General features: G+C 26.1%; 3 protein-coding genes across 3 annotated transcripts; 1 reads left to right on the top strand and 2 right to left on the bottom strand.

The window, feature by feature from the left end:
* Positions 1-1,740: 1,740 nt before the first annotated feature.
* Positions 1,741-2,232, bottom strand: GO595_003174 (PIKK family atypical protein kinase; the record flags this gene model as incomplete). Its single annotated transcript, XM_067916165.1, has 1 exon — positions 1,741-2,232. The coding sequence occupies one exon, from the start codon at positions 2,230-2,232 to the stop codon at positions 1,741-1,743; it is 492 nt and encodes a 163-aa protein (XP_067776975.1).
* A 9,041-nt stretch (positions 2,233-11,273) lies between these two features.
* GO595_003173 (uncharacterized protein) lies at positions 11,274-11,918 on the bottom strand (the record flags this gene model as incomplete). The annotated part of the gene is made up of 1 exon (XM_067916164.1): positions 11,274-11,918. One exon carries the CDS (start codon positions 11,916-11,918, stop codon positions 11,274-11,276), a length of 645 nt encoding a protein of 214 aa, XP_067776974.1.
* Positions 11,919-12,093: 175 nt separating this feature from the next.
* Positions 12,094-13,950, top strand: GO595_003172 (Eukaryotic translation initiation factor 3 subunit B; the record flags this gene model as incomplete). Its single annotated transcript, XM_067916163.1, has 1 exon — positions 12,094-13,950. The coding sequence occupies one exon, from the start codon at positions 12,094-12,096 to the stop codon at positions 13,948-13,950; it is 1,857 nt and encodes a 618-aa protein (XP_067776973.1).
* Between the last annotated feature and the right edge of the window lie 599 nt (positions 13,951-14,549).

Below are 14,549 nucleotides of genomic sequence, written 5' to 3'. Positions count from 1 at the left end.
AATGCTCAAGATATTTATATGTTTTATTTGAAATTTATGTTAAAGCTTTGATATTTTTAAAGAATATTTGGAAATTATTTAAATTAATTCAAACATCGCTAATGTATGCATCTGAAAATGGTCATACAGAAATAGTTAACTTACTCATTAAAAAAGGAATATATATTAATGATGAAGATACTCATTTGTTATATTTAAAATATATTTTAATAATTTTATTTTCGAAAATAATATTTGGAATTTGTCTCAAATATTTGAAACGGCGCTTATGATATCATCTCGAAATGGTCATAGAAAAATAGTTAAGTTGCTTCTTAAACGAAAAAAAATTGAGATTAATGCCAAAAATATTAATTTTTTTCTTTTAAAATTTATTTTAATTATTTTTAATTTCAAAATATTATTTAAAATTTATTTAAATCATATAGGACAGCACTTATTTTAGCATCTGAAAATGATAGAACAGAAGTAGTCAAATTACTTCTTGAACATAAAAGAATTGATGTTAATGCTAAAGATATTAATTTGTTATATTTTATATCTATTTAAATAATTTTTTATTTAAAAACAATATTTGGAAATTATATTCAACATTTCGAACAGCATTTATGTATGCATCTGAAAAAGGTAATACAGAAGTAGTTAATTCTCTTCTTGGACACAAATCGACCAATATCATAGCTAAAGCTATTTATATATTTTAATCAAAATTTATTTTAATGATTTAATATTCCAAAATATTATTTGGAAATAATTTAATTTATTTAATACAGCACTTATTTTAGCATCTCAAAATGGTAAACTAGAAATAGTTAAAATACTTCTTGAACAAGAAGGAATTGACATTAATGCTAAAGATATTTATTTGTTTTGTTTAATATTTATTTTAATAATTTGAAATTTTAAGGTAATATTTGGAAATTATTAGAAGTGTTTGAAACAGCACTTATATGGGCATCTAAAAATGGACATATAGAAATAGTTAAAATACTTCTTGAACAAGAAGGAATTGACATTAATGCTAAAGATATTTATTTGTTTTGTTTAATATTTATTTTGATAATATAAAGTTTAATACAAATATTTGGGATTTATTTAAATTGTTTTGGACAGCACTTATGTATGCATCTTCAAATGAACATATAGAAATTGTTCAATCACTTCTTGAACAAGAAGGAATTGACATTAATGCTAAAGATATTCATTTGTTATATTTAATATTTATTTTGATAATATAAAGTTTAATACAAATATTTGGGATTTATTTAAATTATTTAGGAATGCACTTGCATATGCAGCTTCAGATAAAATTGCTAAATTACTTCAGAAAAAAGGTGGTTAATAGCAAAATAAGATTTGAGCTCTACTTATAGCTTAAAATTAATAAATTTAAGTAGCACATATTCACATTTTTTTCCATTATTAAAGAAAAAACCAAAACCAGAGAATTTTACTGTCACTTTAATCAAATATTCATGCATAGATGTTTTTTGACTTCTCTTTATAAAGCGAATTTTATTCGATCGTAAATTGTTTCAAATACAATCAATCATTACCTCAATTTATTGGATCAAATGTAATGCTATGTTAATATTCTTAACGTTAATATGAATTACATGTATTCATCTGAGTAAACTATTGAAATATATTTTGTGTGTGTAATCATCCGGCCAAACATTTGTAATCCGATCATTTTTAACTCAAAAAATAACATTTTCTTTTATCTTTATCTTTATTCATTTACCACCAAGCGCACCATCTCATTGGCATTTGGGCCATATTTTCTATTGACGTAGCCTTCTTTATTAAGTTCTCCAGTTCTTCACCTTTTTCACCAGCAATTCTTGCGTAAAACATTTCGATTTCTCTTTCTTGTTTTCCTCCTCTTAAGTACTTATTTAAGAACTGATTTGGTAGTAAAGGCTGATCGAATGGAGCTTCCGATATTACGAACTGGATACATGTTGCGAAAGCTATTGCGTTTTTCCTTATAATTTTCAAGCATTTATTCAGTTCTCCTTTAAAAGGCCCATTAATACCTGAGTTACCGAACATGTTAACAATCATTGAAGTAATTCTAAAAGGTATCGGCAATGAATTTCCATTAACTTTAAATGTTGTATAAGTTGTAGCGCCTGTAACTTTATCAATTAATATACCATTTGGAGACGTATCAACGTTACCTAAAACATATGAAAACATCGAAATGATTCCATAAGTTTTAGTGAACATTGTTGAACGACGTATCCAAGAAGAACTATTTTCAGAAGTAACTAAAAAAGCATTTTTTAATAAGTTATGATTCGTTAAGTTACGTATTTGTATTAATTTACGTATACGTTTACTTAATATTAATTCATCATAATCATTAATTATTTCATATACATTCGAATTCGTTTCTTGATATTGTGATTTATTATATGAATTAATGAAATCAAACATTTGTAAATGTGTTTTAAGGATTTCAATGATATATATATCTTTAGTTAAACAAATTATTTTACGTTGTGATATATTTATAGGTAATAAATTATTAATTAAATTCGTGAATTCTTCTGATTGTTGAATATGAAATATATTATCGCGAATGATATGAAATGAATATTTACGGCCATTTGATCCAATTAATGAAAACATTAACCCATTATCTAAACGTTGACATGATTGACAAAATTGTACAATGGTAACATCGTTTTTGAATTCTTTACCGAAAATTGGAATTTGCCAATTATTTTTATGTGCAAGTTTTTCATCAAGTGTCGAAAGAGGGATAACTCGAATTGAATCTTGTTTTTTAATTATGGAATTTAATATATTTTGGATTTTTTTGATGTCTTCTTTAGTAATCATTTTTTGTTTAGTTAAATTTGTTAAATATTGTCCATAATTCGATTTAAATGATGTTAAGAAATCACTTTCATAACGTGAAACATTTACATATTTTAATGATTGTAATAAATTCTTTAATATATTTAAACCATTTTCAATTTGATCATTTTTAAATAAGTTTATGATTTCTTTTAATGTTTCTACATATTTATCATAATAAGTATTTGATATTTTTATTAATTTCGTTGTTAATGAATTCGAATGATTAAAAAACGTCGAATTATTCTTTTCGATGAAATATCGTAAATTTTGTATTGTTTTATTATTAGGATAAATTGATATATAATATAATATATCAAACATTATAGTTTGAGGTAAATCATTAACTATTTGTAAACAAATTGATTTAAATAATTTTATTATGTTTTTATTATTACTAATTAATGATAATAAACTGGTGATTTTAATACCTGTTAATATATTTGATGAAATATTTGATAATATTTTAATGATTAAATCTGTTAATTCTAGAGAATCAGGAAATTGTATTAACAATGAAATTAATTGATTAACTTTTAATAACTTATTATTATTATCATTTATTATACTTTTCTCTAAAGATTTCGCAGTTAATATTATATCATTTTCATTATTAGTTAATATGGATATTATCATTTGAATGTTCGATATTAAATTAAAACCTTTTTCCGAATTTTGTAAATATTTTATTGATTCATTTAATTTCGAAATTTTTTTCGTATTTATAAATATTTCTTTTCCGATATAATAATTAATTTTCTTTTGTGTATCTAACGAACAATTTCCTAATATATTTATACATTTATCAATTCGTTCAATCGGATCATTTAACATTTTAATTTTACAGAATTGTGAATCATAAGAATTCTCATCAGGAAAGAAATGATCGATTAATTTAAAAACATTTTTATTAGTACGTTTTGTACTTGATAAAATATTATAAGCGAAATCTTTTAACTCAATTTTATCCGAAACTAAAGATCTAATCTTAAATAATTCGATTTGTTTATCAGGATCTTCTTTAAATGTTTCTATTCTTTTTATCCATTCTTTTTTAATATTAATAATTTTTTCATTTGTTAAAATATTTCTTTTAATTTGTATCACTTGTGAAATCTCATGTAATTGTTGTGCTAAAAAGATACTATTATTAAATTTATTATATTTCTCAAATGATGACGCTAAATATCTCCAACCTAAAGTTGAAAACTCTTTAGCTTTATCAATATTATTAATAGAAATATATAAAATCGATTTTTGGATACAATCTATAACAGAATATCCACCAGTTTTATTTGCGAAACGTTTTGCTTTCTTTTTATTCCCTTTATATAACTCAGCTATCCATATATACTTAGCTAAATTAGATTGAACATTTGGTGATTGTGACTTAAAATAAGGTTTTAATTGTAATACTTCATCCCAATTTTCTAATGATGAATAACAATGTGCTGAATATAATATAAAGTTATGTTGATTAGTTATAGGTTCTTTCGATATTTTATCTAATGCTGTTTCCCAATCATTTAATAATATCCATATTGGAATACGTATTATCGATGGATTTGATTTAGCTATAGCAAATGCTTCTTCAGTACGATTTAATGATATATTAATTTGTATCATTTTCTCAATCATTTCAGGTGAATTATATTGTACATTAGAATTCTCGATAAATAATAATGCTTTAGTATATAAATGTAAATTTAAACATCGTGAAATTACTAATGTAAAATCTATTCCTAAATCTAATTGACTCATTATCGATAATTCTACAATTGATATAAATTGAGTTAAGACATATTTTGGTAATTCAAAAACATGAAATACTTTGTTTAAATATTTCGATATAATTTTTCGTTCATTTTCATTAATAATTAACCAAATTGAATAAAACGCATATTTAAATGCAAATTTAGGTCGTACTGATAATTTCATCATAGTACGTATTACTGATAAAGGTGAAATTTTAATGGAATAATCTCTTAAATTATTAAACCATGTTAATATTTGTATTTGAGTTTTTTCTTTCTTATGTGATAAATTCAAATAATTTTTATATGTTTCAATATCAATTTTAATAATTTCTTCTTCTTTTTTATTTTTATTATTATTTTCGATAACTTTTTCTTCATTTTTAATAAAATTATTATTATAATTTAATGTATTTATATCTTTTAAGATTTGATTTGCTTGATCTCTCCATCTATTTTTAGATCTTAATGCTACATTATTTAAACATCTAGCTATCATTACTAAATGTTGTTCAGGATTACATTTATTGATAATGAATTTAATGGCTTCTAAACATTCATCTTTTAAGAAATCAGGACTTTCTTGTGTTGTCATTATTGAAACTATTCCATCAATAATTGATGACATATAAGTATAACAATGTTCTGCTATAGTTTTTAATAAATTAAATATTTCAGGTGTAAATTTCTTCATATCTTTCTTCGATTTTAATAATAAAAATGACACTGAAACTATTAAATTTAAAATAGAATCACATTGGCCGTCAGTAGTTTCAATTAATGAAGAAATTACATTTGATACTTCTTTAGTATAATCACAATGCCAATGATTTTCGATTGATTGAAAGATTATTGAAGCTTTTGATATCATTACATGTCCTGATATTAATATAATTTTACTAAGATATGATAAGAATAATGGCATTTTATCAGTTGTAGAGTTTTTAATAAAGTTTAAAAATTTGGTGAAAAATGGTTCAATATATTGTTGAATAATATTTGGCTCTTTACTAAAGATTTCAATTATAATTAAAATGATTTCTTCATGTGTAGAATCAATATTAACTGAATCAAACATATTATTTAAATAATCAAATAATTTATGTATGAAATATTGTTTAAAATGGATATTATCTTTAAATGATGATTTATAAAACATATGAAACTTCTTTTGATTATTAATTTGTTGAATATTAGAATTAAATTCATTAATATGATAACCTAAAACTTTAAATGCTTTAATTACAAGTTTTGTAGTTTCATTCTTTTTAATGACAGTTAATAATGATTCAGCAATTTTCGGATAAATTACTGATATCGATTGAACTTTTTCGATGTTTTTTAATGACTTTAAAACATTTTCTTTAGTCCAAGGATGAATAGGATTTAATAAAACATATGAAAATATTTTTAATATTGGTCGAAGTGGTACTAATTCAGGACATAATAAAAACAATTTTGTTATTGATTTAATTAAAGATTCATCAATTTGTTTCATTATGGCACTATTCATATAAATTAAAGTTGTTTCTTTATATTCATTTTTCTTAAATCGATTTGTTAATATATTCATTAAAATTTCATTAATTGATTCAGCATATAAATGAATTATCGATTTAGATGCTAATAATATATGTGGGAAAACTAACCAAACAATAGAATCATCAGGAATTATAATGTTAAAATTAGAATTCATTAACTTTAATGAAGATAAAAGTAAATTCCGTAAAAATGAATCATCTGTTATCGGTAAATATCGAATTATATTTAATGCTTCTTTTCGTACATCTGCTGATTCATCACTTAAAAATTTGGAGAAATTAGAAAATATTTCGGGTTGAATTAAATATGAATAAGTGTTTTTAGTAAATGAACATAATGAATGAATTCGAACAATTTTATTCGGATCATTTAATACAAATAAAACTAAATCTTTAATTAAATCAAGTGGAATTCGATCAGGAAAATCATTAAATAAATGTAATATTGATGGAACTATATATTCTCTTAATTCGATATCTTTACTTTTAATATATTTCATTACAAGTGATTGTAATTCTATTGCATCTCCATATTTAATACATGGAATTCGTAATAATCCTCGTAATGCTATAATAATTCGATTTGTATAAATTGTTGAATTACTTAATTCTTGTCGAATGATAAATATCATTTGATTCTTAAAAAATAAATATTGTGTTGTCCAATTAGGTACTGAATCATCTAATTCATGTAATAACTTATGTATTGGTATTGGTACTGATGATGTGTTTAAAAAAGTGGTGACGTTCGATAGGAATGCCGATAGGTTTGTGTTGTTCATTGAATGGATTATGGCGACGGTCAAATTGTATGCAAAAAGTGGACCAATTGAATTGGGCATATTTTTACAAAACGAGTTAACGGCCCCCATTAATAATTCTTCATTACTGATAAGTGGCTTTGGGAAATATACTATAAACTTACAAAATATATCTTGGAATTGTTCCGGTTGACTTAAAGACCATTTTATTAAAACTTCAAATAATGTATTAATTAAATCTTGAGTTGGAATTAAAGCTTTAATTCTTTGTAATTGAACAATAATTTTAATGGATGATAAAACTTGTTGATAATTTTTACTTTGAAGATAATTAATACATTGTGGTAATACTTTTTGTTGCGCTTCTTTACATGAAATATAAGGTTTTGTTTTTAAAAGAACATAAAGTAATTGATGAATTGTTTCGTTTTTATTGCTTTGGTTAAACAATTCAAGTGAGTTTTGTAATAGAAATGGATGCATTTCATTAAGGAATTTGAAACCAACAGATGCGGATTCTGATCGAAAAAGTTCTTTAATCATGTTAATTAACAATAAACCAGTGACAGGATCTGCTTGGTTTATAGCATCAAAAAGTAATTGTTGTGTTGATGACTTTTGATTGAAAAATCCTTCGGGATATGATCGAGATAATTCATCACATATGGTCGCTGAGGTGTATCTAACTTCTAGGTCCTTACTGGTAAGATACATAAGATGTTTTTCAAGAAGTTCATGAAGAAAATAATTTCGATTATTACCATTGATTCTTGCAATTCGACTTAATGCTTTTGCACCGGCTTTAATACATGGACGATAGCCTGGAGAAATTAAGTTTTCGATAATAGGTCGATAGTTTACAACATAATCATCAAAAGGAAAAAGTTGAATTAAAGCAGTGACACAAATTGCAGATGAAAGTTTAGCTTTTTTGTCTTGTGAAGAAGACTTATCGCGAAGGGTTGTAAGCATCTTATTTAAAAATGGAGGAAGATATCTTAATGAACTAAATCTAAAAATATTAATGATTTTGGACTGAAGCATGTTGACACTCTCAAAAAAATCTTGTGGCCCCATTGATTTTGGTGGTATTGCCGAAGTAATCACTTGATTAACAAGAGAATCCATCTACCATCTAAAATCTTTAAGATTGAAGACCTGCGAAAACGGTTTTAATGAGCAAAAATCAGACAAAGCTCTCAATTCCTGATCCGGATAACCGTTTCTATCGTTGACAACTTTTTGATATAATTGTCGATAATTAAGAATGACGACAGTTTATATTTAAATCTGAGGAGAAAAAAAAAATCGAATAATAAAAAATTCAATTTCATAAATCATCGTGTATATCTAAGATTGAAAGAATTTTATTATCGTACCAATCATAAACATGTGAACTTTGTTTGTGTGAATAAAATCAAATATATTTCGAATATTAATATAAATGCAGCAAAAAATTGTCTATGAATACAGATGAAATAGGATATAATTAAAATTTTGTTGAATTCTAATTTGATTAAAAATATGTATGAATCGTTTAATAAGTATTTTTTTTTTGAATTTATAATATATTATTTATGAAATAGATAGCATACGTGATATCATATGATACTAAAATGTATCTTATATGAGAAAAAGAATTAAGATTAACAATATCGTTGTCAAATAAATAGTAATTTTTATTAAAAGTAAATATAAGTTGATTATTCATCAAATAAATCTATATATATATATATCAATTTATATATTAATAAATTGAAAGATTAATTATATGTAATTAGGTATAAGATATAATATTATCACTTTGGTTTTAGTAAACTTATATATTATATAGCAAAATAAAAAATTCATATAATTATCACATAAGCAAAAATCAAAATCTACATTTCTGATTTTAATTCATTTTTTGAAATAGTAGTGTGAACAATATCAAACTACTATTATATTGTGTGAACAATATCAAATAATAAATAAATAGTAATGTGAATTATATTTAAATCAGTGAATTAAATAAATTAAATTAATTTTTTATAAGCTTCTGGTATGATACATGCTAATATCAGGATTATAAATAATATATTATTACTATTATATATATTATTACTATTATATTATATATAGTATAAATACTATGTAGTGGTGTACGTACAATACATTAGTAATTCGTATTATGTTCTATTATATAAAAAAACGAATTTAATATCTACATAATAGATGATGAATCTTATTTTTATATTCCTTATTTAATTTGTATATTTATTCTTAGTACATTATATTAACCTTATATGTTATTAACGTTTTGAGTGGTGAAAATTAGAACGTTATTTTATGATAATATTTAAAGATGTTTATTAATTTAAATGAAGAAGTAACCATCCACCCAAACATTAATAATGTATCTCATGGAAGCATTTGTCGAATACTTAGAAATGAACAACAGAATAGTGAGCATCTCATCAGAAGAAACTTCAAATAATAACCATTATGATTTTTATGCTCTATTAAGCATTTCAGACAAAATAAATCACGAATTAAAAAGTTTAGGACTTACAAATCCATCGCCCAAAAATGACGAATGCTATGAAACACCAACCAATTGCATTAACTTTTTAAATAACTTGAAAGGAAGAGACATCACTGAATTTAATGATACAAAGATAACAATAAAAAGATAAATCAATAAAAAATATTTACCCATTTTCATGTAGCGATTCGAATCTATATTAGAAAAATGTCAATATATATTATATGAAATTCGTATGCAGGTTTCATACAAAGGAATTATATTAATGTCCTGCGACTTTTACAATTAAAATACAAAAAAATATAATTTTTTCGATTAATTATGAAAACCTTTATCATTGTCATAGTCTCGATAATCTTTTCGTAGAAAGCAAGTTTCCCCTTTTAACTTCAAAATAAAAAAGATAGAATGAAAAAAGAAGCAAGATTTGGAATGCCTACAAATCCCATTCGCCGCTTTAATGCAACCAATTTTTTTGCTCGGACAATTGTATAATATTATTAGAAATGATAAAAATAAACTATTTGAGAATGAAATTGAAAATCTTTATCAATATACACAAAAATGAAAGGGAGCATATGACATTATTCGGAAAAATGATAATAATAATAAATATGATAGTCTATTAGTGATAAATTCGAGAATAAAAAACTTTTCTTATGTAAGAGATAATGTTGCAATAGATGATACTGAATGCACCAATAGATTTCATTATATCTTTTTACCCTTTTATGTATATGATGAGAATAACAAAAAATAATTTTAAAAAACCATTGAGTTTTAACTTCCTTTAATATCTGATAATTATAAATTTTTTATTTTTGCCCGAAACTTTGGCAAAGAAAAGGATTATAGATGATAAATATTTTTTAGAATAAATAAAAGCGTTGATTTGCATTAGAAAGTGAGAAACATAAAAATTATTATTATTACATAGAAAAAAATATTAATATTAATAAATTGGTAAGCTTTCAGAGTTAAATTATCCATAATAATGAGGAAAATTGTTTGTTAAATTTTCACATTTGGATGATTTCGTAATTTAGAGATATTGAAGAAAAATGATCAAAAAATACGTTATTTTTGGTATAACGTACAAAAAAGGGTGATCTCTCTGTGCATCAGGGTAATATTCTTTTTCATGGATGATAATACCATTGTATGAATACCAAAAAATGCACCGCGTCACGAAGAGTTTTGATTTCATCAACATTACTATATTCTTCTACAATAATCGGTGGAATATCATAATTAATTTGTTGGATCTTGTTCTTTATTTATGATTAAACATATATAAAACATTGTTGTATTGATTTAATAAATGTTGTAAAGTGTTTTATCCTTTCTGTTATAGTTAATGGTAAAAATGCACCCATAAGTGAAACATATTCTATCTCTAAATTTTGAAGAGTAATAGCGCGATTACGAATCCATTGTAATTTAAGATTATCTGTATATGATATTAGAGATTCAAATTATTGTTTTGTGATATCAATTTTGGCGGGGATTATATTATTGGCGGGTTTTTCAATTTTCGGCGGGCTTTTACCACGGATGGGACCGTTTAAGACGACCGTTATGCCCTAGAAATACGATTCCTCTAATTAGTTTCATAATTAAAGTGGTTGCAGAAAGGTTTCCCAACGACAGAACCGAATGAATGAAAAATCATCGGATTTATATTCAAAAACTGAAGTGGGAAACCTTTCTGAAACCACTTTAGTAAATCAATTTGAATATTGATTTATCAATTTTGTTGAAACAAAAAAGTAATGTATATTTTCTATTAGACACAAAAGCTATGGAAAAAACGTTTACTAAAATTTTAGTAGTAGTTTTGTTGATGAGTGTATGATTGTTGATCAGATTTTTGCATTGCGATATTATCTGGTTGTTGCACCTGAGGAGGACCTGCGTAGGGTAGTTGTTGGGCATCATCGTTGGTATCAGGCACGAAGTAATTATTTATACAGATGACATAAAGAATTAAGATATGAGAAAGCAGATAAAATGGCAAAATACCTGCGTTGTCAGAGCGAGCCCCAAAACATCCTCCCAGTAATTCATTAACGTCAAAGGTGGTTCCTCGAATGTCTTCTAAAATTCTGATGCATTCACTTATTGGTGTAGCTTTGATTGCAAATGCGTGAGCAAGCATTGTCCCTATGCCAATTACTGCTGTTATCCATGTTAAAACCTTTCTAGCCTTTAAAATGGCACTTTTAATGCATAAAAGAAGTAAGGTAACAAAAGCAAATATAGTTTCTAATGAAACCAAAGATAATGCTGCTATTATGTAATAGGTAAAATCGTAGTACCAAATACCATCTTCATAACCCAAAGATGTAGAAACCCATTTTATTGATACGGCAAATGACCAAATCAGACTTGCACCATAAAGGATTCCAGTCACAAAAGTCATTAAAGATGATTTTTTGATGGTGAGATAACCTTTTGGATCGTCAAACATCTGCTCGTTGTTTAATTTAGCTTTTGTAAAACCGTCCAAATAATTTCTGATAAATTTGGATCCTATCGTCGTATTTGACTAAACGGCTGCTTTTCCAAATTAACGTTTTCGAGGCGCTCCATTTTTTTCAAGGCCAACGGTTTATTCTCAAAGTTTAGGCCACTCAGGAATTCCAATGAGCAGACTTAACCATATTGTTGTATGTATTGGCCTACCTAAAACGACTGAATCTAACTTCGAAAAATTCAAGAAATATTTTTTAAGTAAAATTCTTATAAAATTTATTCCAACACTTACAATTGATAACATTGAACTTCCTGCAAAAGATGGTCAATCTACAGGAATTGCTTTTATCAAGTGTCAAGGAGAAAATGGGCCTTCTCAAGCGCATTCTCTAATTGTAGGGGCTGATCATGCAGTTTTTGATGCCAAAACCCGTGTTCGATTTATGAGCTGTGAAACATTTGAAAAATATCTCAAAGGAACAGACAAGCCAGTGCCACTTACGGTTCAACCATGTGAACACAAAGTTCAACATTTTTCATGGTATCTTGTTGATGAAAGGCTTTATGATCAAATTGTTTATCTAACCAACAAACTCCCACATGCCTGTTGGTTCAATCCTAAAGATGCTAGTCTCACACAAATTGATCTTCCAAATCATCTTCAATCTCTTGATGACATCAAATTCTCTTCAGATGGTTCCTTCCTTATTGGCAAATCTGGTGATGTTCTTAAGTTTTACACTGGCGAAAACTGGATTCATTTTTCATCAATTCAATATCAAAATCTCAAAGATTATATAATCTCTCCATGTGGTCGATTTCTTCTTTGCAAAGCCTTACCTCAAGGCAACGAACTTGATAACATCTATTCTCCACATGGTGCATCAATATATGATATATTGAAATCATCACGCGTCTTTCGTTTCCCTCTTCATAAAGCCGACTACAATAACATTTCATTTGGTCATGGCTCATGTGTTCTAACACTTGTTAACAAAGAACTTCGAACGTTTTCAGCTCCCGCATTTAAAGAACCTAAAGTTTTAAGTAGTGACATTGATACATTTACGCCAAGTGTTTCATCGCCATTTGTTTTTACATTCCGTAATTCACGTGAAGCATCACCTCCACGTATTGCCTTTTATTCCACTACAGATGGGAAGCAGGTTCATACTCATGCGTCATATAATGCTACCGAAGTCGAAGCATTTTGGCATCCAAACAAAGCGTTATGTGCAGTAGTTATTGATACACCAGTGAAAGGTACAATGCAATCATCACTTGCAATCTTTGACTTAGAAAATCCAAATAAAGTCGGAACATTTAACATGCTTGACATCAAGAAAGTCGGCTCTATCCAAAGCTGTTCATGGGATCCAAAAGAACGACGAATCGCAGTCATCATTGAGACAAGCCAAGGAAAACTTATTCATTTATATGAAATAACTACAAGTATCACACGATTAGCAGTGTTCACAGCTGCATGTAGCGAAATAGTTTATTCACCATTTGGTCGTTTTGCAATCGCACATGATATAGAACACAGAAGTTCTATTGTGCAATTTTATGATATGTCACCTAACGCAGGTATTATAAAGTCACTCGAAATCGATGGCATCGAATCTTTGGAATGGGACCCAAGTGGAGCATTCGTAATGTTCACAGCAAGTAGAAGTGGCGGATCGACATCGGGCGGATTCTCAGTGTACTTACTCGACGGCACTTTAGTGTTGAAGGAAAGTCGACAGGGATTCAAGAAAGGAATGTGGAGGCCGCGCGTTGCAAAGTATACTGAGAAAGATGTAGAGGCTGTGAAAGATAAAGTCGACGAAGTGTACGAAAAATATGGAAAATTCGGAGCAGCGGATCCAAAGGTAAGAAAAGAAGAACAGCACCAACAGAAGTTATTGAAAGTACAGAAGTGGATGGCGTATAATAAGGAAACAGTAGCCCCGTACAGAGTGCCGCAGCAAAAGCAAAATTATAATTTCGAAATACAATACGCTAAAGATATCGAAAAACAGTGAAAATAAACATTTTGATTTATTGACATTTTCATAATGTTTTCTTCAACATAAATAACAGCAGAATTTCGGTGTTTTAAATGAGTATATTCTTTTAGTAAAACATATTTATATCTTCATTTCTTTTAATACAAATGTTAAACATGTGATGTATTATTTATGATAATAATCTCATAAATATTAATTCCAATAATAATATGATATTTTTATAAATATTTAAATATTTGTTTATGAATAAATAATAATATTTTCTTTAGTAAGTTATTAGAATATATAAATATTATACTATATTTCTAAAAAACCTATTTAAATAAAAGCAAATATTACATTGCATTTAAAATAAAAATCATTTTATAAAACAAAATTAACTTTTTATTATGTATCTAATGTTTCTATAATTGATATATTTTTCTATTTAATTGCCAATATATAAAAACGTGTTATTATTCTTAATATAAACATAATGATTTAGAAATATTGACATACTTCGAGGACATTAATTAGACAAAATCTTATATTAATTTTGGTATGTGTATGTAGCCACATTCCTTCAAATAATTATTGATAAAAATTTGCAAATGAAACATTAACCATAAAGAAAA

This window comes from Histomonas meleagridis, assembly GCF_020186115.1.
Source record: "Histomonas meleagridis strain 2922-C6/04-10x chromosome Unknown contig_20, whole genome shotgun sequence".
Classification (NCBI taxonomy): Eukaryota; Parabasalia; order Tritrichomonadida; family Dientamoebidae; genus Histomonas; species Histomonas meleagridis.
Note: the sequence above shows the minus strand (reverse complement) of the source record. Positions and strands in the feature narration are given on the sequence as shown.